The sequence below is a fragment of the Arachis ipaensis genome, chromosome B3, assembly GCF_059453495.1.
Source record: "Arachis ipaensis isolate K30076 ecotype BB chromosome B3, ASM5945349v1, whole genome shotgun sequence".
NCBI lineage: Eukaryota > Viridiplantae > Streptophyta > Magnoliopsida > Fabales > Fabaceae > Arachis > Arachis ipaensis.
This window is the reverse complement of record NC_142438.1, coordinates 39,168,404-39,196,387: the sequence shown is the minus strand read 5'-3', so window position 1 is coordinate 39,196,387 and position 27,984 is coordinate 39,168,404. Positions and strand designations below refer to the sequence as shown.

Below are 27,984 nucleotides of genomic sequence, written 5' to 3'. Positions count from 1 at the left end.
ATATTTAAATGAATTATAGTAAAATAAATTTTTTGATTATACTACTCAAAATCACTTTTACATGAAAAATTATTAAAAGAGATATCAATTTAAATATCTTAATTTAGATATTGAAACAGATCTTTTTAATTAATTTATAATCAAATGATTACTTACTTATTAAATTAAAGTTACATATAAGAGTTAACAAAACATGTTTTATGCTACAATTAAAAAAAATTGAATAATGTTATAGTATAAAAAACAATATACAAATATTTATCATATCAATAAAAAAATTTTATCATATAAATTATGTGTAATTAGAACACTACACAAAAAATATAAAAATATTGATCATATGACAGAAAAAAAATCATAAAATAACATAAAAAATAAAATATGCAAGAGAATATTAAAAATATTAAAAAAATAATTATTCATCGTACTATTGATTGAAACAAATTTGAAAGATGTTGATGAATAAAAATTGGATCGAAAAAATATGAAGAACTAGAAATGACTACAAAGAAGTACTATGAAGTTAATAGTTACTAGTATCCTTTTTATAGAAACAAATCAAGTGTAGGGTTGGTTAAAAAATAAAATAAAATTTTCACTTAATCTCACAATGGTAATAGCCACCAAGAATGTGAACGTAGAAGTTACAAAATTTCACATGAACGTGCGTTCAGAGGTAGAATCATTTCTGCGTTTAGATGGATAAAAAGTTGCCAAGCAAAAAAATGAAACGTTCAAGAAACTCAAACGCACTTCTCTCTTTCCCAATGCCTTTGCCAAACACACCCTGATTTAGTTAACTTTATAAAAACAGTTACTGTGAATAGAGAAAGAAAAACACAAAACATTTTCAGGGCAATTTGCGTTGCACCCAAGCTTTCTAACACTGCCTTCTTCATATATATATATATATAATGTATATACATGGTTCTTTATTAATATATTATATATTGTATGTATGTTACCTTTGCCAAATTTGTCACATAATCTTTCCCCCATGTGTTCCGCCTATATATTCAGTACGAAAAGGTAATTACATGTTAACGTAGTCTTCAACACGCACATTGAGTTCACACAGGTAGCAATCCGAAGGTTAAATAAAAATACATGAAAGGATAATAAATAATACACTGACTATGTTGATAGTATTTTATTCATCTATTAAACATTTGTCAGTAACCTGTTCTACTAAGTTATTAACTATTGAAATTGAATTGTTGTGTATCTAGAATATTCAAGATTGATGCTATTTTAATTTTTATTCCTGTTCCTATGTTACTCTAATGCTTCCACCCTCAACTTATTTTGAGCATATTTCATGTCATTACTCTATTCATCTGGGTTATTTGGTTGTTCAAAGTAAATTAAATTACATAGATCACATGGATTATATTTGATATTCACCATGGTTATTAGATATTCAATATTAGATTTTAGATATTAAATTAGATTAGATATAGATATTAGATGCATGCATTTAGATATGTATAAATCCATATACGAACTATATACATATGCATATTAATATGAATATGAATATGAATAATACTGATATAAATACCAATACCAATACCAATATAAACCCAATTACCAATATATTCGATTAATTGATTAATTTGATTTTGATTAATTTGAATAATTACGGAGGTTAGTGCTCAACTAAGTAAGTAATCCAAATTTAACCACAATTCATGTTAGCAACATTTTTTTCAATCATGCATTAAATATTTTTAGAGTGTCAAAAATTGTGTTCGCTGATCTTTGTTAAAGTTAGATGGATGCACCTTAATTAATGCGATCACTTCTGTTCCCTATAAATTATCTGCACCCATGACTCATGGACGCACAGAGAGTTACTCTAACACTTTGATATTGGTCAGTATTATTTTTATTTGCTTGTCGTTTATCTCTTGGCTTATAACGATAACCATATGAGCAATATCTTATACTTTACTGTGTTATTTATAATTATATTAAAATATAAAATATTACAATATTTATTTTAAATTTGTGTTACACTTTTTTATGGCAGTATAATAAAAAATGAAATTCTTTATATTATATATGTGTCGTATATGTTCGAAAGTACAATTATGGTGATTAGTACGTGTTATATTTCTATAGTTCTTTATTATTGTTGTTCGTATTCGTGTGGTTCATTGACATTTTAATTTTTGTGAATCATCTAGCTGTTGATGATTATTGTGGCAATTATTCATATCATTAATATTCGTTCTAATGTAATACTTAGATTTCTATGTTGTTAATAAATAAATTTGTTTTCATATGTTTGGATGCTATACGTTAATCCTGGTGTGGAGTGCCGAAATCTTTATTCGATACACTGTCGAAATATTGTGATTTATATACACGTTTCTTATTGAATTTTATCAACTTACAATCCGGTTTAATTAATATTTGTTAACCTTATTAATAGTATTTATTTTTAATTATTAACATCATTATTTTTATTTGTTTTGTTCTTATTATTATGATGGTTATTAATATTATTATTATTGTTATTATAATTACTATTATTGCTATTATTATTATTATTATTATTATTATTATTATTATTTCTATTATAATTGTTATTATTATTTTTGTTTCCGTCACTCAAGTGATTTGGAATTCGAAATATATGCTCTCTTCCTAACTGTTAACCATTTGTCTAATGTATAGCGTAGTGTTAGGGTTATTTTTAATTTGAAATTTGATTATTATTGTTATTGTTATATTATTTGAAATATTTTTTTTGTCCAATTAAATAAACACAGCTTAAAGGATTCTTGATATCTTTAAACAACTTGAGCAAGGTTTTTAAGTTTGTCATCTCATTATCTTCTTTCAAGTTGTACCATGTCGAATATCAAATATATGGAACACATTTTTGATGCAATTAAAGATATATCATCCATTCTCGATAAGAAGTGGTATATAAAAGTCAGAATATTAAGGATGTGGAAGTTACCCTCTTATGACAAGAGTAACTCCAACCCTTCAATGGAATTGGTTGTAATTAACAAGAGTACTTCTGTTTGATACGATATATTCGTTACTGTCTGTTTAAGCCATTTGTTGAAGAGGGGAAGGTGTATATGCTGTCTAATCTTACAATTGACTCTAATACTTTGAATTTCAAGCCTACTAAGCATGACATGAGGACCATATTTAAGAGGGACACCTTGGTTTCACGTGTAGATAAGACAGATATCCCGAATGAGTCTTTTGAGTTTTTGCCCACAAAGGATATCATTTCTTCAATCAGAGATGACATGTATCTTATTGGTATGTATATGTTTTTGTTTGTTGTGTCACGCACATTTCTCTTATCACATTGATCTATCTATATGTAACGAACCATCATATTTCACCAGTCGCCGTTCCAAGTTTTTTTTACTTGATGTTGTACTGTATTGTATTGTTTAGATTTCATAGGTCTCCTATCAACAAAAAGTTATCTTATACCCTTTGAAAAAAGGAAAAGAAATCGCATTACATGAAAATTAAGCTCAACGATCTTAGGTTAGCTTTCTCTCTTTCTCTTTGGGATAAACGTTTACGATGGCCGTTAATCGCGAGTTTCATAATGTCGACTGATTTAATGTCTTTTGATTTTATTGTTTTTTTTATATCAAGATAAAAATGCCTGGGGATCCAAAGTGGAAACGAGAAGTTATGATGCACATTATGAGAGAATTATGCATCTGACTTTGTCACACAACTTGAGGCTAACAAGGCTATTGAGTATATAGTCATACTTCAATTTGCAAAAATGAAGTTCTATAATGGTAACCTAGTAATTTTTTTAAACATTACAGTTCATGAACGGACGTTGTGTGTCATAGCATGTTTTATTCTGGTAACAATTTTTATTCATATACTTAGGCTACTCATTGTTACCTAAAAAAATTTTTCTTTCAAGCATAGTTGAAGTTCTATTTTGCCTTATATTCTAATTCTTCTATGTAACCAACTACTTCTATAAAAAAAAAAAACGTGTTCTAGGTGTGATGATGATTACGAACACCAACTTCACTACAAAGATCTTCGTGAATGCTGATATTAAGGTGGTCAAGAAGTTCCGCCAAAGGTGGGTCTCTTTAATAGGGCATTCTGTCTTGTTCTGTTACGTGGGAAAACTGGTTCCATCGATTAAAACTTATGTGTCATTTGCTTTTGTTAACATTTGTGTGCACACAAGGCTGATTCGACTTGGGGACAAATATAGCACCGACGTTGTAAGGCATTCTCCGATGGATGATTTCCTTACCCTTACCCCATATGCATCAATTGCTCAAATAAAAGAAATGGTTGAGGTGTGTGTTATTTGGTCATGCCTATTTTAAACTTATTTTGATGTATTCTGTTTGATATGCCGTTGGTGGACTTTTTGATCTATCATTGGTCTCTATGGTTTAAATTATTACATGGGGATGCAATTATATCTCATCTTATTCAAAGAAAATTTGACTTAGTTTCTATTTTTTTGTCCCTTCTGAACTGTAGAAAGCAACTTATGTCACGTGTGGGACCGTCATCAATATTGATAAGAATCATGCATGGTGGTATAAGGCTTACAAGCGCTGTACGTAAGGTCTTGAGGCCCTAACCGATCAGTTTTACTGTGCCAAGCGTGATGTTTACAGTTCTGCATTTATTGCAAGGTCAATAATCGTATTTACTGATGCATTTGTGTATTTGTAGTGTATCTTGAAGAAATAGTTAAAACCTTTTGTTGTGTGATCTTTTCTAATATGAATGTTCATAATTAAGTAATTTATCCAAAGTTTTGTGAGGTAAAAATAAATGTTTTGCGAGACTAGCATATGTGTTGATATGGATTTTAACGTATCTTTAAGATAACATACATTTAAATTGTCACTTGCCAATTAAGCCTACCCACAATAACTACATTCTAAGTGTTGATGGCTTATTTTTTATTGCTTGAAGGTTTTGCGTCCAGGTTCGAGTTGTCGATGAATCTGATACAGCTACTTTTGTACTTTTCGAGAATTCTACTTCTAAGTTTCTTGGTGTCTCTGCTGCTGATCTTCGGTGTGTTTTCGTCACTAAGGTGCATGCTTTTCGAATTCATTTTCGATAACCTTCTTAACTCAATTATGGAAGACTGACATTTTCCCTTTTGCAAGTGAAGGGTTATGAAAGGGATTATTTCCTATAAGAGCTTAATACTTTACTTGGAAAGATGCTTCTTTTCAAGCTGACTGCAAGGCTAGACAGTCCAAATAAATTTCAACCTTGCGTTATAACAGTTTCTAGGATCTGTTCCGATCCTGGCATTACTAACTCCCTTATTGCTCAAAATCAGATTAATCTGGTTAGCATGTTGGACTATTTTAACCTTGCGTTCGTGGTTGCCTTTATAAATCAAAAGTACTACATTCCTTTCTATATATACATAGTTTTCATCCTGCCATTTTTGTATCTCGTAGGCTGACATCCTGAACCTGGCCAACGTATCAACCGATTGCGACAAGGATGTAGACGAGTATTGTAGCGAGGACGGCCTGGTTGCTTCGAACACGATTCCTAACTCAAAGGACGCAGCTATCTTCACCATTGACTGTGATGCCACGGTCTCCAACACCCCTGTGAAACAGATCTGTGTTAGAACTGGGTGTGGCGGCTCTTTTCAGATTCCATCGGCTGCAACTATGAATCTTCTTGCATTTGAGAAATATTTAACGAACGATACCAACCATCCTACTGGCATAGACTTCTGAGGTTGTGTTCTCTTAATGCTTACTCGGGCATTAATAAAATAAAATCCATCGCATTTGTTGACGCTAAATAAAAAGCTTTCACTATGTGGTTTATAGAAAATGATGTTATCCTTTGGGTTCAAACATACATTTATGTTGCTGTCCCTTTTCTTTGGATGGTTAATGTATTGTTTTCCTTTCAAGTTTTGCATTTGAATTCATAAATATATAATAGAAAAGTAATTGACAAGAGATAACATTTTGTCGTTGTAGTCATTAAAACATTATATGATATCATATTAATATACCATGTTAAAAGTTTTTCGGCAAATGTTAATTATACATCAAAGGAGATGCTATCATTCACAGTATATGATAAGTTAAATATATTAGTCCAAACAATTTAATTTAATAAAGAATGAATTTAACTTTGCTGGCAATTGAAAATTAGTCTTTCATGTGTACTTAGGGGTTAGGTATTCAAATGAAGTGCGAACTATGTGCATGGTAAGAGATAATAAATTGTGTGGTGTTGTGTACATGTGTGTGTACATGGTGTTTTTATAGTAATTAAGTGCTAAATGCCAGTTAACGTGGCTGGACTACGGACAAAATCTATTTAGATAAAAATATAAATAATTGTTGATGTTTGTACATGTAGGTATGTAAAAAGTTTATATATAATCATTTTGACTGCGGATTGCGCAATGAACGATTTGCCTGACTAACACAGAAAACCTCCAACAATTGAAATCTCTGCAAACACAATTTGATGAACCCGATAATTGTTAAGATACTTTTACCTATAAAAAGTCAATGATTCATTGATGTAAATTTTACCTATAATAAGAAATGATTAAAATAGAACAAGCTCACTGCAATAGTCCAAAACAACAATGCAGCACATTCCCTTTTTCCATTATTTATTTGTTTATTTTTCAGAAATCATGAATGGCAAGAAACCACCTATTTCTAAGGATTATTATGCTAGAAACTTTAACAAGGATAATTTACCAAAAATCTAACTACAATATCTAAAGTATGAGAACAAAATTCAATCTGAATATGTAATTTGTAATATATTATTTGGTGTCTGAAAATAGAAGGAAATAAAAAGAACAAAAAACCAAAGAATAAGTACTCTCTAAATGATAGTAAGTACAACACAACGCAGCAAAAGAATGTAATGTTTTTTTAAGCAACGAGCCCAACACAACATGGTGGAACAAAGAGGAATGTAATATACAAAATAACGTTATTAAATCTGTGGAAGTAAGAACCAATGGATTGAAAACATAAATCTAAAAGCACATGCAAACAAAGGGTTTCAATACTACACTCAAGAAGGAATACATAAATTTATAACAATCCCATTGTAAGACCCAGAACCTTTGAAAAGTATTTTTATGATCAAGTCTCAAATCATATATAAATTTATAGCCTTAATTTCAAAAATTATTTTTATTACAGATAATTAAGGCAAGTTGTGATTTATTGAATTTGAGACAAGTTATGATTTATTATCCAATTTTATAATTATTGGATTATTTTCTATATTCAAATTATAAAGTTGGTAGTTGTGAAATAATAAGGGTTTCTATATGATATGGATTAAATAATTAATATTTTAAATATTAATACTGCTACTTTGGAAAAATAAAGGATTTAATCAGATTATTTATAATTATTGGATTTGAACATTTTATTGGAAATAAAATGTGAAATACGAGCAAGTGGTATTTCTATACATTATTATTGTTGGATTAAAATTTATATCTAATTACTATACTATCCCTACTTTTATTTGAAATTACAAAACTAACCCTATTACCCTAATTCTTGTTGTCTAAATTACCAAATTAACCCCCCAGCTAAACCCTAACCAGTTGCTCTCTTCCCCTAACCCAATCAGCAGCCGCAACCTCCTTATCCTGAACACAGACACTCAGCTCACTGAAAGAAAGGAAAATGAAAGTATGGGAATGAGAGAAAGCAAGGGAAGAGAGAGATCGGGAGCGAGCTGTAGAGGGAAGAGGGGAAAGGGGGAGCAGCGCCGGTGGGTACCACAGGCACCGTCGCTGCTGTTTGTTGCCATATGGGAGAGTGAGGGAGAAATGGAGGGCGAGAGGGAGAAGATTCATGCGCCGTCGGAGTCGCTTCGTCACCGCCGTTGAGGTCCTCGCCATCGCCGTTAATGGAGGTCTGTGAACAGAGGGGAGACACGCGAGGAAGGAGGACGCCGTCGCGAGGAGGGGTGTCGCCTCGCTGCCGTCGCTGATGAGCGCAGCCGCCGTCGATCTGGTCCGAGAGAGGGAGAACGTGAACGAGGGCAAGACGGGGAGCCACCGCCGCTGTTTGCTGAACCCACAGTGCTCCCTATCGCCTCTGCCATCTGACACCGCGCCGGACCGCCACGCGTGAGGAGCCGGGCTGTCGCTGCCCTTCCCGTCACAGAAGAGAGAGCCCAAAAGAGAGAGAGGTTGCGCGATGATGGAGGATGGTTCCACCACCCTTGCTGTCGTGCCGTCAGAGTCTTCCGCCATGGCCGCCGGTCTCCTAGCTGCTGCTGTGGTTGGGGGTCTGCTGTGTATGGTCGCCGGAAAACCTTTCTGCCACCAGAACTGCCCTGAAACACCATCGGAGTCTGACAGCGCCGCTACCGGAGTTTTGAGGCCACCGGAACCACTGCCAGAGGTTCTGGCTACTTCTGCCGTCGCCGGAAAAGTTGCCGGTAAGGGTTTCATTTGTGGTTTCTGTCATTTTGGGTTTCGAGAAGATTTTGATGCTGCGTGGTTATTATAGTTGACCCACCGGAGCTTTTGGCCACTACCGGAGCTGTTGCCGGGTCGGTCCGGAATCGCAGCTGCTTCATTTTGTTGTTTCGGTGAGTAATTATGTTTCGAAATCCTGCGTTAGTGTCACGTACGTGTGTTAAAGCCTTTACGATATTAATGTTCTTAAGATTTAGTAACTGAGGTTGCTTGTCGTAAATTAGAGCTGTTTGTGCTGCTGCGGAAATGTGTGGGGCTGTGCTTTGAAGCTGCCTTTGATTTCGGGTTGAGGCGGAAAGGACTCTGTGAGACTTTTGGGTTATAGATTTGCGTTTTGAGGTAGGGGCGCTTTCCGAAAACTATAGTTTATTATTGGAATTATTACATATGGATACTGATGTGAGATATGGTGTATTTAGTGATTGTATCGGCCTTATGTATTATTTGATTGACTCGAATGTTTATGAATGTTGGTTTGGCTGAGTTGTTGTGCGGCTTTGTGAAATGTAATGTTTTGAAGCTGATTCTTTAAATATTTGAAATCTGAGTTTAATCCGTTGAGGATTGATTTGAATTGAATTGATTATTTTGATGATGTGAAAGATAGAATACCCTTGAAATTCAGCCTGGGTTGCTTTAATTGATTTGGTTTTGATAAATTATTTATTGCTGAACTGATTCTTTAAAGCTTTGGAAATGAGTTAAATCGGTTGATATTGAGTTGACTTTGAAATGGTTTTCTCGAGATATGCCACTGAGGCGACTGTTGGAATTTACCTTGCTTTGAATTGGTTTCTGGTTTTGAGCTGTTGAAAAGGAATGAGAAACGATTTAGTTGGGACCCGAACCGGGTGGCAAAAGTCCAAGTTTTAGGGGAGGTGCTGCCGAAATTTCTGCAAAATCCTAGTCGTGTTTGAAAAGTTATTTAAAAAGGGCCGGATCTGAGAAATTGTATTATGTGATTTATTAAGAGAATAATTATGTTTTCAAGCTTAATTTATTTAATGAACTTTATGCGTTGAGTTCGGCCCATTTAGAAATGAACTATTTTTACCATTTGAATCACTGAAGGAAAGAATGATGCTCTAATATTGATTACAATATAAAAAGGGTCTTTTAGTGATTTCAAAGGAATCTAGACTTTTGATTGAGTAATTAAGTTTGAGGCATTTTGGAAGAGTTAGAAAAAAAGGATTCCAAAAAGAAACCTGAAGGTGATTTGATTCAAATGAACCGGTTCCGTTTCAAATGAGTTTATTTTAGGACCGGGTTGGAACTTGTGATTTTGTATGGTCGGTTTCATAATAAATTCAGTTTAAATTGCTTGAACCGAGAATCCATGATTTTAATAGTTTCAATGAATTTTAAGGAATTGATATAGGTTGACCTTCCCTAAAGACTTGGGACTCTGCCGAGAAACTTTTGTTATAAAATCCCATTGTAGGATGGGTGATTTTGAATATCTCAAAGAGGCTTTTAACTTACCATGATTATGGAAGTTTTGGAAAGAGGATGCCGAGAGTGGCATTGTTTTAAAAGGGGAATTTACCTTGAGTAAAAATGGCTTATGAGCCTGAGATAATTTGAGAAATGAGATCTTTAAAGCCAAGGCTGAAAAGAGTTGAAACTTGATTTCAAAGTGAAATGAATTGAGAAAATGATTTATGGCTTAAATGCCGATTTCATGAAGTTGATGATTTTGAATGTGGAAGTGCTGTTTTGTTAAGAGCCGGAATGGCTGTGTATGTTTATACATATTGATTGGTTCTGGATTGAACCGTGAGCCAGAATGGCTGTGTATGATATGAATATTGGCTGGTTCTGGAATGAACCGTGAGCCGGATGGCTGAGATGGATGTTGATCCATGGATGAGATTGAATGCATGTTTATGCTGAATCATTGATAAATGTGAATGTTGCATTTCCACTATCTGAGATACGAGTTTCCCTGGGTAGTAGCAGTGGCTAGCCACCACGTGCTCCAGGTTGAGACTTGATACTCTGTTGACCCTATGTCGTAAGTGTGGCCGGGCACTGTGAAAGCCCCGGATGAGCTCGCCCCCGTAAATATTCACCAGTGAAGGTGATGGATATGGATCATGATTATGATTAAGTTTATGATGAGTATAACTCGAGTTGGGGATGCGCGACAGAGGGACAGTCCAATGGTTAGCTACCAGGACTTGTCGGGTTGGCTCTATAACCGACAGATGATATCATCAGCCACTAGGGACAGGCATGCATCATATGCATTTGTGTGACATTGGTTGGGTGTGCATATTATACTTGGTTTGCCTATGTGATTAATTGCTAATTGTTCTACTTGTAATAACTGTTTGTTTGTGCTTGAACTTCCTATTTGTGTTTGCTACTGGGATTCTGTTGGACTGTGGTGATTGGTTGATTGTTGGATTGTTTGGGCCTAGGGCCGTGGTTGGAATGAGATAAACCGATGGTTGATTTCGGTTTATGTTTCTGATTTGGAATAAAATATGAAAGCCTATTTTGGTTCCGCATAGATAAACCGTTTTGAAAGGCTTTTGAGTTTTTGAGAATTGAACGGTTCTTCTTTCTGAAAAGATTTCCGACTTTACTTTCATTGTAAACCGTTGTTTTTTTAAAAGAGGCATAAGACGGTTATGAGTCACTGGTGCAATTATCTTTATGTATCCTATTACAGTAATTCCCAAAAACCCTCTACTGAGAACCCTTTCGAGGATGATGTTCTCACCCCCCTACATTTTTCCCCTTTCAGGATATGGGCGCAGAAGTTACGAAGAGCTTATTTAATTGTTGTTGTGATGCTCTATATTGTTTTAGTTATGGTTTATTGTACCCTCGCCTTTATCTTGATATAATCTGTAAGAGGGATAGGAATTGTATTGGATTATGTTTGTAATATTATTTATATATAGGTATGTATATATATGGATGTACTCTTTATGAGTTTTTGTAAGTTGTATGGTATTTATGGATGTACGTTATCGAACGGAAGTATCTTTGGGAGCGGTATTGCGGTTTAAAGTTTTAAACAGGCTCATATTTTAGTATTAAATAGTATAAGTGTCGTCGTAATGTCCGAGCTATCAGAGTTACGCAGCCGGAAGCGTGAGCTTTGGTAGTTAGGGTATTACACCCATCAACAATCCAGCATTCCAGCATGCATAACAATTCCATACATAACAATTCTATCCATCAACAATAACATAAGTCTCAATGAAAACATAAATCTAATGACAGAGAACATAACATAATCATTCATAAGATTGCTTCGAGAAGAGGATGGCGGTTCGACGGCGACGCTGTCTAGACAAAGGTGGCGATGCTCCAAACGGAGAGACTCGACGGTTGAGACTGTTAGGTCGCCTGGAGTTGGGTTTGTTGCATCTCTCCCAGCAAGGGAGTTTACTTAAGAACTAAAGATACAGAGTCATGTGTGTAGGGGTATTCATGGTTTGGTTAATCCAAAAATCAAACCAGTTTTTTTGTTAACCAAAAATATAATCTTGGTTAATTAACCAAATTGGTTGTACATGATAAAACTGGTTATTAAAATTAAAACCAGTTTTAAAAAACTTATTTTTACACTAAAAAATCGGTTTTTACACCAAAAAATTGGTTTTTACACCTAATAAATTACATAAATTAATATTTGGAAAAAAAGTAGCCGTCACATACGATAATGGCTTAGTTTGTTCATCAAATGAGGCTACAGGCTACGGCACATAACAAATTAACAGGAAGAAGATAATAAATTAATAACGGTTTGAAAATTTTTTTTAGTTCTTAATTGTGTTCTTTAAAGTTTTCTACTAGTGTGAACATAAAGTATGCCTTACGTGTACTTTTTTCTTTCTTTTCATTAACCTATTTAATAAAATATTTAAATAAATAATTAAGTTCAAAGTCAACCTCATAAAATATATAATAATTATTATGATTAGAAGAATATCTGATATAATTATTAAATGAATAAGCATCATTAACAGTTTATTTATTTCTTTAAATAAAAAATACTCCTACTTAACCATTAGTATTTCTACAACCATAATTTGACATGTATGGTACGTGAACACCACTCTTGGTTGTATCTTACACCGCGTTGATGGTAACGACAAAGAGAAAGAGGATACATAATTGTGTCCTATCCGTACCATATGCATATGGAAGAACTGTCGTTTTGAAATTAGGTTTTGATTTTAATTTGGTTTTCGTTTTGGTTAACCAGTTAAAAATCATTTTTTTTTTAATTTGGTTTTTGTTAACCAATTCTAAAAAATATGGATATAATTTTTAAAATTAGTTTATTAAATTGGTTAACTAAAATGTGGTTATAGTTTTTTAACCGGTTAATCACATTTTGATTTTTTTATAAACACCCCTTCGTGTGGGTCGGGTTTCAAGGTAGCTTAAGTCTCGAATGGATTGGGTTTCGATGCGTGTTCTAATGTTTTCGTTTCAGGTCAGCTTTATTCGCACCAAGTAAAAAAAAATGAGAATCAAAGTTGTATTAAATTTTTAAATAAGGTTTAGTATTTAAAATAAAATATTAATATATCTTGCATTTTAAATGTTGTTACATTATTCATTTTGTAATTAAATTTTGACAAATTCAAATAAAATGCATTTTTTAAATTTTTTATTTTAAATGTGATCCTTAATTATTTTTTAAATTTATTTTAATGGATCTAAATTCAAACTAACAAATTTTAAATTTTTTATATTTATTTTTAGAGTTGTATCTATTAGTTTAAATTACATAGTTTTTAATTCTATATTATTTTTAGTATATCTTAAATAATACAAAAATATTTTTTAGTGATTTTATTATTTTTTACTTCAATACTTTATTTTGTTAGACATTATCAGTATTAATTTTTTTCTTGTGCTCGCCCTTATCAGTTTAGTTTTTAAGCGTTTTTGTACCATGATATTTATAAGTTTTATTATTTGTATTATAAATTTATCCTTTAAATTTTTCTTTCGATAATTTAGTATTCAACTCAATGATTTTTCTTTATAGAATATAAGTCATGACTCGCAAATAAAAAAATGAAAAAATTGCTACATGATTAATGTTTACTATGGTTAGCTTAATCATATCAAATTTTGAGTTAACCAATTAAAATACTAAGTTTGAAATGAAGATAAAAATTATAATCATTGACCTCAGTTGAAATATAAGAACCATATTAGCTGGCCTTTTTTTTAGTAGGAAAGTAATAATAAAAATTATTAATTAAACTAATTACCTAATAAATAATACAAATTATTCTTTAACTAAAAAATAAACTTATTATTTTCTCATATTATATTTTAAAACAAGAATAAAAAAAGGTAAATTAACTCTTAAAAAATTGATTAACTCAAAAGCATGAATGTTTGAGGAGCATGCTATGCTGCTGAGGAACCCTGCAGTGTGTACTTCTGTTACCTCACAGGGAAAAATCACAAAGAGACAAAGAGAAAGTGAAAGATAATATGTAGAGGTGAGGAAGATGCTTACAAGAGTTCCATCTTGGAAAACTTTTGTAAAGCAACGTTGTTGTGCGCGATGACCCTATGTCTTTTTTTTACTGACTTTTCTTTTATCAAGCAATCGTTCCTGATCGTTCAAACATAATAGCTTAATTGTATTGTTTGACCCGGTAAACCACATCAATTCAGAATACTTTTCCCTATTTATTGTTATTGGTCAGGTTGTTTTTTTTTGTCGTATGTTTACATGGAGAACCATCGTAAGCTTGCTAGGCAGCATAGAATTACTTTTCTGAGGAACAAGAGACGAAGAATGCAATCGTCGTTACCTTCAGATTCCTCCGAGAATGATTCGTCCTCAGTTAACTGATGTCATCTTCATTGTGTTTTTTCTGTATATTTGCCATGGTTTGTTTCTATTTATCAACAATCATCCTGGTTCACTAGAGGAAACCAATTATGTAATACTCGAATACGTGGGTTTATCTGATGTAGGTTGTTCACTTTAGTGCTAATATCTTTCATAGTTCGGGATCAAATCCTATATATATTATTGAAAACAATTCGAATATACAGACACATGTGCCGCCTTAGTGCAGTACACGTGCGCCAAATGAAATCTTCACGCCGGCTGTTATAGAGGAAGGTGATTTAATTATATCTATATGTATATGAGTCCATCTAATTGTATTTTTTTCCCGACTGTCGCATCATTTGATTGTGTTATATATATATATATGTGTGTGTGTGTGTGTGTGTGTGTGTGTGTAGATACAATAGTAAGTGCTCAAATGAAAATTACTATTTCACCTTCGAGATTTGGTTGAAATATAAAGTGGTTACTTATGGCCCACTACATGGTTTTTGATTATTTGTGGCGGTTTTTTTCTTATTTGTGGAGGTTTCAAACCCCTACAAAAAGGATTGTGGCAGTTTCAAAAACTCCTAAAATTTGAGGTGTCACGAGCTCCTTTGTGGTGGTTTTTCACAACCCCCACAATGTCATTTAGGCTACGTTTGTTTTCAGAGACAAGATAGAACATGACATTGAGACAAAGACAATAGGATGGAGACACTAAAAATTATTGTTTGTGTATTATGTTTGGATACCATGTACAAGACACTAATGTAATGTCCAGTATTATGTTTGGATACACGTAGACAAGACTAAAATATTATATGAAATGACTAAAATAACCATATGATTCCAAATTTTCTACATCAAGTACAAACTAATTTAATAAAGAATGAGAGTACGTAGGAGTACAGACGAAATTGGAAAAAATATTTGAAGAGACCAAAAATTTTAATAAAAAAATATATAATAGTATTTATATTAAAATAAAAATTATAAATATATTTATTTTAATTAAATTTATTATTAATATGTAGGAATACATATGGTTAAGATTAATAAAAAAATAGATCTGAGTTTGATTAATAAAAAATTTTATTTAGGTTAATAAGCCAGATTAATTTTAAATAAAAAATCAGGTTTAAAAAAGAATCCGTTTTTACATAAAAAAAAGTTTAAGACTAATTATAGAAAAAATAAGAAGGGATAATAGTGGAATAATAAAAAAATATCTATGGACAAAAAGGAAAACAAAATTTTTAAAAAGTCTGTGTCCACTCTTCCAAATCCTGTGTCCATCATTGTCCTTCGTAGAAGAGTGGACACAAAAATATAAAAAACTGTCTCGGAGACAATGTGTTCCGTGTCCATGTCTCTACTTCCAAACACGTTTTAAACATGTACTGTCCATGTCTCTGTGTCCTGTCTCCAAAAACAAACGCTACCTTAGTGACGGTTTTCTATCCCTTTTGTGAGGGTTCTGTGCTAGCATTTTGTGGTAGTTCTTGGTTAATGTTTGTGATGGTTCAAAACCCCCACAAAAAAATTTTTCTATTTAAAAAAAAAACAGCTATTCTGTGGGGGTTTCAAACCTCCATAAACCTCTCAATATTATTCTTAAAATATTAATTTGGATGTTAGAATTACATTATTATACTAATCATTTACTATTTAAAAGAAATACTTAAGCAAGACATTAAAAATGTAAAAGAAAATTAAAATATTACATATTTAAACAAAAGAAATACTTTAAAACAAAATCAATATAGTACATTAGTACATTACCATCATATTTCAATCACATTAATTACAACAACAAAATATTAAAAATAACATGTATTAAACATATAATAATTAGAGAACACTATGTACATAAATATATATCTCAAGTGAATTGGTGTCTAAACCAGCACTAACCATTTCTTCTATTCTTTTTTGAATATGCAGATTACATATTTTCTATTTCAGCTACTGAAAAGCAATAAAGAAACAAAAACAAAAGGCTAAGAATAATTAACATTAAAATTGAAAAGGGTTCAAGTACAAACCTCAGAGATGCATGTTGTTCGAACTCATTTTCAAGGGCTTCAGATCACAAATCAGTTGCATTTACATGTGACTAGTGCTGAAATAGATGTAGGAGGATTATGCATTAGCATTTGACTTATCATTAAAAGGCAAATAGATGAAATTATTTATATGCTAAAAAATGCATGATAATAAACATTGTGTAAGTGATACATTAACATGTGACTAGTGCAAACTTATTGGAAAGAATCTTCAAACATTAATTATTGGTAAGAATCTTTAAGCATTATGCATAATACAATCTTCAATTATTGAACCAGATCTAGATATTTGCTTTTGCATCATGCTATTAGTTTTTCAATGAAACCAAAATTTCCAGTCCACACACTCAAAAATCAAAATCATGTGAATGGCATAGCTATTTTGAAACTGATGATTTTGAGACAAATTTGTTTGCTAGTACCTCAATGAAATTGAGAGTAGAATGAGCATCATCCATGTCCTCCAAGAAGTAATTAGCCAAGTAAAATTGATGAGATGAGGCTAAAACTCTTCTTTTGCGTTTCTTATTTTCTAACCTTTCGATTAGATTGTCAATGTTGGCACTAACCATGGAATGAATGCTGAATCCAGAGCTAGCTAATAGCAACAACAGCAACAACTTTGAGTTGAGACTTCATTTATTCCAACAAATACACTACAAGGAGAGTCCAATAGTGTTTTAGCACATCAAAATGTCAGAATCTAACAAGACACTACAAGAGTGCCATCAGAGAGAACTCCTTTGTAGACATTTTCAAAACCACCCTTTCCAAGAATGTTCTTGCTGCTGAAGTTATTGGTAGCAACTTGGAGTTCTCTGAATTGGAACCTCTTCAAGTTTTCAAGGTATACTTCTTCGTGATGCCGGTTTGAAACATAAAAAACATTCAACATTAAGCTGTACATGAATTGAAGGAACTATTATAGTACTCAATTAAATAAAGAAGAAGAAGAAAATGATAACTATGATGCTAATTGGAAAGTACCTTTAACATCAAAGAATGCTTGTTGATTGTGCTTGTGCTTCCACCAAAGAACAAGGCCGAAACCGAGAACTATGAGGCAAAGATATGCATTATTGATGTCAGCATGAAAACAATGACACAATTTCACAATTAATTCGAAAAAAGATGAAACTCTTAAGAGATTTTATTCTTACCTTCAGTGCCATTTAAGTTCATGGACATTGACTCATGCCACGGCAGTTTGGTTCTTTTCCAGTTGCACAAATAAGAGGATTTCCAACAATGCTGAAAAAGCATTAACAGGAAAAATAAGAACATTATCTTGTGTTAGTACTGATTTTTTGGTTTCTTGAAGCCTATTAGAAACAAATACACCATATAATCAAGGAAAAGAGATTTATTACTTGAAGGATTTAGCTAAAATTCTTGGTATAGGGCCACTGATATTGTTGTAGGACAAGTCATTGAAATTGATAATCACAAAAACAAGATAACCATAATTAGAATAAGAGAAAACTTCAAAAACAAATTATTAATACACAAAAAGAAACAAAAGAAAATTTTCAATGAATATTACAGAAAAGCAAGCTGTGTCATATTAGCCAATTATTCTGGAAATTCACCATGAAGACTGTTATTATTGAGCCTCCTGAAAACAATTTAAGCAAATTAAACTCTTGAGTAGTTAGACATCAAAATCAAAGACTATTAAGCTTCCAAAAATCTTAGCTCATATTTAAATTTTATAAATTAACTATTAAGGAAAATTTTACAAAATCAAAGACTATAAGCTACCCCACCGCATGTGACTCACTCTCTTCCTCATTCCTTCCCTCTTTATTTCACTTTCCTCTGTTTCTATAAAATCATCCAATTTTTCCACTCCTTAGTTACACTATTAATTACACCTTATAATGAACACATTTTATATCAAAGATTTTTAACACAGTTACTATGTTTGAGTGGCCAATTAAATTATAATTGTACATTCAGCACAAATTTTTCTGTACTTTTACACTTTAAACTATGAGGTGTACAGTACTATGAACTTAATAAAGATTGAATCCTATTAGTAACCAAAAAATGAAAAGCTCCTCTGAAAGAACAACAAAATAGTTATAAAAAAAGGGGATCAGAAAAAAAATGCAAACAAGCATCAAAGAGGGCTAGTAGTGAAATCTGTTTGTTGGAACAAAATTGTAAAACTACAATAAAATTCAAGGCTGCCTTCTCTGTAAAATAATATAATAGCAAAATACTAGCTATAAAATTTAACAAAAATTTTTAAAACAAATTGTCATATACTGTTTTAAAAAATGAAAATATAATAATTTTATAAAAAGATACATGTGGAAAAACTTGATCCCAAAATCATTGTAATTATTAAGTTAACGCATTTGAACTAAAAAGGAAACTAATAAACTAATAAATTTAATTTGCATACGTAGAAAACAGTGACTATTCCAGCCGAATCTCCAGCAACCATCTTTATATCCATGCTGAAGTGACCAAACAAGTACGAACCTTTGGATTGAACCCAGTACCTGCTCCAATTAACATTGCATCAAACACTAAAAAATGTTAATTAATTTAAGGAATTACATTATGGGAGTATATAACAAAATAATAATAATAACTGACCAGTATACTTGTCAAGAAGAAGCTGAGCATCATAACCAGAATTCAAATATTTGATGTGATCATAAGCCCAAGTTGGAACATAGTTTCTTCCAAATGGAACTGCCATGGGACTCCTTGGTGTGCCGCATATTCCAACTGAGACAAACCATGCCAATATCACACAACAAACACTCCACAAAGAATAATAACCCATTATATATACATATATATTTCTTATTATATATTTAATTAGTTTATTTGTGTCTTCTCAACTTTTTTCTGTGGAAGCTGAACCAATGCAACCATATATATATATATATAACCTACCTTGGACGACTTTAATTCCTCTGATTTGTTAATATATATATATATATAAGTTTATAGTTCTAGATAGAACCTACCTGGGCTGAAGCGGGAATATCAATCTGCAAAATTAATAAATCTAATTAGTAGTGAACCAACAAATTAGTGCCTTAGGGATTAGGCTAAATACACTCACAGGGATGAACATGTTACAAAACTCAGTCAATTAAACTTATTTACTTGTCAGGAAGACAACGTAAAATGCAAAGTAGGAAAGTTCAAAATGCCTACTAACGACATAAAACTAAAGATGATTCATTCACTAGTACAGTGCTGCGCACTAACTAATTAAAAGAGCATCCTAATCAGACATGTGACTAGTTTAAACTAATTAGCATGCTTTGTTCAAACAATTGCAACAAAAGCCTCAGTGTCTTAAATCAAACTTGCTACTGAACTTAAAGCAAACTGCACCATACTTTCTCCATGTCCTGCCAAAATCTATTGTAAGCTATTACCTTGCCAAAATCTCTATAAAAAAAATCAATCAAATGATATAATTTTGACTCTAATATCTAAACTAATTTTTATCATGATTGCAAGTAATCAATAATCTGAATATTCACAAAATCTAATCCAAATTGAATTTCGACTTTCCCTGGCATGAATGAAAATAGTGAGCAGTGAAATCCAAGAAATATTTTTGAATGATTTCATATAATTTGGATTCTCAACACACACTTTTCAAATAGATGATAGAATCAAATATGCATACCGCTGATCCACAACATAAACAACAACAATCTGAGAGTGGAAGTTCCAAAAAAATAGAGAGAGAAAGAGAGAGAGAGAGAGAGAAATAACAGGTAAGAGCCAGTACTAAGGTTAGAAGGAAGGTGAAAAGTGCATTTTCTCAAATTGTCATTAGGAAAAGTGTAACACCCTAATATTCAAATCCTTATGCTCGAGTCATAAGTCAATGATATTACGGTGGTACGACTCTCAGGTGGATTTTTAATATATAAAAGTAGGTAATTTTGAAAGGAGTATTAATTGAGAAGCCTGAAAAGAGTAGAAATAAAATCGCGAAGACGTGTCACTCACGTTTCGACAACAAAAGATAAACTGTGAAGCCGAAAGCGATATACGAACAAGGCGTAGAGGAGATTAAGAGGTAGATAACAGATAGACATATATAACATAAGTAAATAGCCACTAGTCGCGACCCGCGAAGTTTAGGCCGGCTAGGGTACAGTATGAAAGTAGTTGACAACAGTATATCCTAATCTCTCCCGAAGGAAACATGAGAGCCTCTATAGGCAAATTCAAAAGAGTTCAATACATAATATAATCTTTTCAAAATAAAAGTGGAGAGATTCTAAGCAAAACACAAAGGAGAGAAAATAAAGATTTTCGCCGTCTCTCAGACGACCCACAACTCACTTCTGAGCACCTGGAGCTGTATCTGAAAAACAAGAGATATATACGGAATGAGAACCCCGGGCCCATGGGTTCCCAGTACGGTAAAAGTGTCAAATAAATACAATGCACTGCAATAAAACTCACTAAGTATCCTAAACTTCTTCACCAATTATCCATCCTAGGTTCTCGCTAATCCATGAATAGGCAACTGTCATAAGGGAGTGCTAAATCTAATTCATGTCTCACATGTTTCCCAACTTGCTGACTCTTCCACGAATCAGACTCAGAATCATAAGCAAAACCATCACCAGTTGTTCTATCTCAACAATTCTATATCAATACATCATACCTTCACCTAGAGCTAGTGAAACCACATCACTGCCTCTACCCAGGGAGTTCAAATTATCTCATTCAATAATCATCATCATCATCATGCAATCGCATCATCAATTCATCTCATCAAGAACAGCCCTCAACATCCACCAACACCAGCATGAGGGGCCTCTCAGTTGTACAAACACAAGCAATACAGGCAAGTAATACACAAATATGGTACAAGTAGAACAAGTAGCACATAGTCAGGTAACATGGCATATATGATGTAGAAATCCAAAACAAATAGGCAAACCCAAACAATTCAAACATATGCAAATGATGAATGCATGCCCTATGGCTGATGATATCATCTGTCGGTTATATAGCCAACCCGACATGTCCTGGTAGCTAACCATTGGACAGAAACACCCCTTGTGGAGCAAGTAGGTTTGAGCTACAATCCCCTTGCTACTGCCTACTCAACCCAGAGCCAGTGAAATAATCACTACTGCGGCTACTACCCAGGCGGGTGTCTAAAAGCTCAACCTGGAGCGAGTGGATTCACCACTACTGCTGCTACTACCCAGGTGTCACAATCTCTGACCTGGAGCAAGTGGGACAAACCACAACCCTTGCTACTGCCCAGGATCTCAAAACATATATTCGTTCAGTTTAAAAGCAATCGTCATTGTTATCAAATCTCAAACATTAACCTGGAGCAAGCGTGATGAACCACCACTCTTACTACTACCCAGGTATCACAAATACTCATTTATTCAAAACTCCATAATTTAACTCATTTATCATAAACATCCTTTCCTGTCTCATACCCGAAGCAAGTGGACAACGCCACTGCCTACTACCCGGGGTCACAAATCACATTTCAACATTCTCCATTATTATCCATTTAACACATTCATTCATTAATCATATATGCTTTTATACTCAGCCATAACCAATAATGGCTTTGCCATAACCCGGCAATAACTCAGCCATCCGGCTCATGGTTCAATCAAGAACCAGCCATTTATCAATAAATATAGCCCTCCGGCTCATGGCATACATGGTACTTCCACCGTCATCCTCCATATCTCATATAATCATCTTTGATCACCATTGATCATAACTTTTCCCCTTGCTTCACTCGGAAGTTACCACATCCCCTAGCTCCTTTCTCATTGCTAGGCATATCATAATGATTTAATACATAAGGGGTGAGATCAGAGGCTTAGAAGCATGAGATTTGGCTTTTAAAACTCAAAAATCAACTTTGGCATGAAAACAGGGCCACGCGTACACGCACTCCACGCGCACGCGTGGATGGCAACAAAACTCATTGACGCGCAAGCGTCATACACGCAGACGCGCGGATTGAAAAATAGCCAAACGGCGCGTATGCGTCAGCCACGTGTACGCGTGGGTGCACTTGCGCCCCAGGCACAAAACTGGCACAATTCTGGCACAACTCTCGGGAAAATGGCTGGGCATTTGGTGCAGCGCATCGACGCGCCTGCGTACACCACGCGCACGCATGGATGGTGCCTTCTTGAAGAACGACACGTACGCGCCAAGTGCACCTACGCGTGGAGGGTCATTCTGCTAAAAATTTTCTAAGTTAAAAGCTGCAGAATTCACAGATTCAACCCCCAATCTTCCGACGGACATAACTTTCTCATTTTAAATCATTTTTCGCCCGTTCTTCGAACGGCATGGACATCGCGGATCCAATTTCACTTTTAAACAAGTTTGGCACAAAATGGAAATCCGCAGTCCAAGTTATATCCCGTCAAAGTATGCCCAAAAACCATATTTTCACACAAAACCACAAAGTGCCATTTTCAAAACAAGCCATTTCCAACTCTTTTCAAAATCAACCAAAACATGCCAATTTCATCCCTTTCTTTGAAATCAATCAAAATATACCAAAATCAACATCAAGCCTCCTCAACTCACACATTAACACTTTACCACAATTCACAAAACATCATCCCACCATTTTAACCCACTTCACCCAAGTGGCTCAAACTCAAACACATTTACATATCATATACTCTTCCTCATGCCAAATTTCAACAACACTATTTCCAATCAACCATCATTATACATAATCAATATCATACTCACTATCACGTGGTTTCACCCACAAATCAACCTTAATCATTCCTCAAGCACATATCACAACATACGTATCTCTAATGCATCATCATACCATCAAGCTAAGGCATCAATAATCATAATCACATATATGACCACATAATATATCTCAACCAAAACCAAACATACCTCATCTACATAATTTCAACAAAAATTACCAAATTCCACACTCTAACTCCCCAAACCTTATTATTCAATAACCAGCCCAATCATTCATATATTCATTATCTGAAATTTATCCAATCACTTGTGTCATCATATAATGCACACGTCAACTTACCTTCCTTACCTTTTTTCAGCCTCCGGCCCAAAATTCACGGCCTCCGGCCCAATTTCACAATTTAAATGCATAAACCACAAATCAATACTCATTACCCAATACATCAAATTTTCAATACACCAAGCATACAAGTTCACACAATTCTCAACCCAATCATTAATTCATATTACATACCAACTATGCATATTAGCACCAACCATTTACACAATCCAAACTTAATCCTAGGGGCATCTAGCCTAGGAATTCTCATCACACCACACGGTAGTTAAATGAAACTTAAACCGTACCTTTTGTAGCCAAACCAATTGAGCTTCTTCTTTGGAAGTCTTCACCAACCTTAGCTCCAAGCCTCACCAAAGCTCCTCAAGCAATACCAATCTCCCAATTGTGCACCAACATCACCAAATACACTAACATAACCAATATCACATACATACATCAACCTAGGGCTCATAAAAATGACAAATCACAAGGGTTTGAACACTTCTTACCTCAACCCATATGAAGTAGGGATATAACCCGCTTAGAATCCATGTTGGAGTATCCCTAAACACCCAAAATCACAATATTTCAACACTAACTACCCAAAAACGTGTAACAATGGGGAATTTCGAAAACTGGGCAGAGATGGATAGAATACTCACCACAAAACTTAGATAGAATTGTAGAGGATGAGAAGAGCGACGCGTGGCCGCAAACGGCTCGTCAATCGGAGCTCCGTAGCTCAAGTTATGGTGGTTTGAAGATCAAAGAGAGTTAGGTTTTCTCTCTTCTCTTCTCTCTTCCCAAATCAGCGCCCCAACCCTTCCTTTTAGGGTAAAATGAGTTGAAATGCTCATAACTAATATTTATATATGTTGGGTCTTGGGCCCACTTAGGCCCGGTTCACTTATTTTTGTCCGTTGGCCCAATTTTGGGCCAAAACCCTTTAAGATTAGCGCTCTAAATCGCACTTTAAAAATTTCTACCTCCCCTAATTATAATTCCTCATTCCTTAATCTTATCTACTCATAATCAATTTCCTCAGCTATAGTACCAGACAGATCTTAGTCGGTACTGCCGGTCAAAATTCTACTGCGCGCTTTTACGCAGAAAACTATGTTTTCCAACTCGGAAAAATTCACTGAATCCAAATATCATATTTAAATTATCAAATTCCAATTGCCAAATCTTCCAACCATATTCGCTCCTATTTAACTCATTTTTAATTAATTTCGGTTAGACCGGGTATTACATTCTACCCCCTAACAGAAATTTTCGCCCTCGAAAATTCCATCCATCACTGCGAGTACGCGAGCGTAGTCTGCCTTTATATCCAACACATAACAGTTCCAAGGTCCTTTTACTCTGCGCACTTCCATTGCCGCGCTCTGATTTCTCTATCTTCGAGGGTCTCGGTCATTCGTTCAATGCCGACTAACAACCTCGTTCCTTACTTTTATCGTCTCATCAACTCACACCTATTAAATCTCAAATCATGTCATCAATAATATTGCCATCATTGTTAATCATAGCCATCATCCCACATCACTATAATTAATCAAAGCCTTCTTCGTTTTTAGAATTCAAATGAGTTTGGACTAACAAGCTGACAAAATCTTAAGAATCCGGCTTACTTTAATAATCTATAAAAGCATTTGAAACACATCTCTTTTGTTAAAGTTATTCAAATCAAAGGTCCTTCTCGAAACTATAACCAACACTCCTTCAAATTATTGGAAAAAGAAAAAAAATTTAACAGCACCTCCCAAAAATTTGGAGTTTACCACCCGTCACAGGTTCCCTCAAACCAATCTCAGTACCGCATCAGCATTGCAATTTAAAGGTTTCCAAACTATTCCTCTGAAACCGATCATTATAAATCTTGATTTAAATCCAAGGTCACCATGACCAAACATCATAGCACTCATCTCTCGAACACGACAACTTGCACTCAATCATCATCTAAATCCGATTACGCATCAATGATAATTTCCTCATCCGTTTCAGAACCATCAAGGCTTACAGCCGCAATTAATTCCAATTACCTAGAATCATTATCTACATAAGCTCACTAAACTTTTAAGTACTCAAAGCATAAAGCATTTCCAATCATACTCCACTTTTCCTTATTATTACCATACTATGCTAACGCTTTAGCAAGCTTCCGCTATGCCACCTTGATTTCTCATCAAGTATTAGTTCCATCACTTATTTCCTCAAGTACTAAACCACCACTTAACTTGACCGACAATTCTAATCAATGTTTCCAAATCCATCATTTAGGACCATCCCTTATCTATTTAAATCAAAGGAACTAAAAGTCACAGGTTCAATCCGTTTCACCAAAAATCCAGAAATCAACCAACTACATAACAAACACAACACATCATTCTCAACAGAAAGTCATTTACATCACAGGCATTTATCCATTTGTATTAAGGCAATTACCTCAATCTTACTGTCGCAATCGGCCCGCATCCTGACTCTCTCCTTGTTCGTAATTTCTTGATACATGCCCTGGTAACCCGCACTTGTAACATACACCTAACCCCAATCGGCACGGCCTATTTGGGTGATGACTTCCACATCTCTGATAGCTTGAAACATCAGAAGCAGCCGCTGCCCGTTTTCCCTTACCGTTCCTTTAGGACTCCTCACTCGTCGCAAAGTTATTCTGTCCTTGGGGAAAGTGTTGTACGTATCCTCTCTCCTTAAACTCTCGACCCCTTGGTGCGCATCCTTCGTTGTGCTTTCTATGACTTCCTTTCTCTGCAACCCTCCTTTTCACACACTCTTCAGCAATTTTGCTCTTATTCACCAACTCTGAAAAAGTTCGGATCTCCATTGGTCCCACCGAACTTAAGATGTCGCTCCGGAGTCCTCCTTCATACTTAATGCATTTTCATTCCTCGAAGTCTCCCGGAGCTCCCTGACACATGCGGGAAAACCTGAATAGCTCCTCGGATATGTCTGTATACTCAGATATGGACATAGCACCTTGCTTCAATTGCAGTAACTCTAATTCCTTGGCTGTCCTGGCAGAATTCAGAAAGTACTTCTTATAGAATTCCACCTGGAAGGCATCCCAAGTGATAGGATCATTCCCCTTTTGTAGGAGACGTCGAGCCCCTTGCCACCAATGTGATGCTTCCCCCGTGAGCAGATAGGTAGCAAATTCAACACACTGCTCTTCAGGCACCAACTGCGCTTGCAGTGCTCGCTCAATGGCCTGAAACAGAGTATCAGCTTCAGTCGAATTGGTGGTTCCCTTGAACTTAGGTGGATTAACCTTTAAGAAGGTTGCCAGTGTCATTGGGCCCTGAGCTTTCCTTCCGCCATTGCCATTATTGTTTATCTGTTGCCCAAGAGCCTCCGCGGTGGCCTGCATAGCAGCAGCCATATTCTCCAATGCCGTCATAAGGTTTATCGGGTTATTCGGGTTGATTTCTGATTCCTGCGTATTAGTACGATCTCTCTCACGTCCCCGACCGGGTCCACGAGGCGCCATCTGGTTCCTATACACACCAAACAATCGATATCAAGTTGATCAGTCTCAATATCGGAAGTATAGTGCTTCAAAGTACCAAAGGTACACTCATGGACTTCATGGTAGATGTATCGGTTAGATACCCTAACTAGCACAGGTACAGACTCAGAGTATGCATTGAAGCATAAGCAGTTCCATCCCTCAGGCTCACGAGGACGAACTGCTCTAATACCATAATGTAACACCCTAATATTCAAATCCTTATGCTCGAGTCATAAGTCAATGATATTACGATGGTACGACTCTCAGGTGGATTTTTAATATATAAAAGTAGGTAATTTCGAAAGGAGTATTAATTGAGAAGCCTGAAAAGAGTAGAAACAAAATCGCGAACACGTGTCACTCACATTTCGACAACAAAAGATAAACTGTGAAGCCGAAAGCGATATACGGACAAGGCGTAGAGGAGATTAAGAGGTAGATAACAGATAGACATATATAACATAAGTAAATAGCCACTAGTCGCGACCCGCGAAGTTTAGGCCGGCTAGAGTACAGTATGAAAATAGTTGACAACAGTATATCCTAATCTCTCCCGAAGGAAACATGAGAGTCTCTATAGGAAAATTCAAAAGAGTTCAATACATAATATAATCGTTTCAAAATAAAGGTGGAGAGATTCTAAGCAAAACACAAAGGAGAGAAAATAAAGATCTTCGCCGTCTCTCAGACGACCCACAAATCACTTCTGAGCACCTGGACCTGTATCTGAAAAACAAGAGATATATACGGAATGAGAACCCCGGGCCCATGGGTTCCCAATACGGTAAAAGTGTCAAATAAATACAATGCACTGCAATAAAACTCACTAAGCATCCTAAACTTCTTCACCAATTATCCATCCTAGGTTCTCGCTAATCCATGAATAGGCAACTGTCATAAGGGAGTGCTAAATCTAATTCATGTCTGACATGTTTCCCAACTCGCTAACTCTTCCACAAATCAGACTCAGAATCATAACCAAAATCATCACTAGTTGTTCTATCTCAACAATTC

The 27,984-nt window shown here is 34.6% G+C and overlaps 2 protein-coding genes across 2 annotated transcripts; both read left to right on the top strand.

Annotated features, from left to right (window-relative positions):
• The first annotated feature begins 2,859 nt into the window (after positions 1–2,859).
• LOC148570358 (uncharacterized) lies at positions 2,860–5,747 on the top strand. Its single transcript, XM_088506996.1, has 8 exons — positions 2,860–3,012; positions 3,072–3,288; positions 4,009–4,093; positions 4,205–4,319; positions 4,510–4,588; positions 4,708–4,763; positions 4,967–5,077; positions 5,457–5,747. The coding sequence occupies exons 1-8, from the start codon at positions 2,860–2,862 to the stop codon at positions 5,745–5,747; spliced, it is 1,107 nt and encodes a 368-aa protein (XP_088363122.1).
• A 2,466-nt stretch (positions 5,748–8,213) lies between these two features.
• LOC148570357 (uncharacterized) lies at positions 8,214–8,764 on the top strand. Its single transcript, XM_088508386.1, has 3 exons — positions 8,214–8,457; positions 8,529–8,610; positions 8,722–8,764. Exons 1-3 carry the CDS (start codon positions 8,214–8,216, stop codon positions 8,762–8,764), a joined length of 369 nt encoding a protein of 122 aa, XP_088364512.1.
• The last annotated feature ends 19,220 nt before the right edge of the window (positions 8,765–27,984 follow it).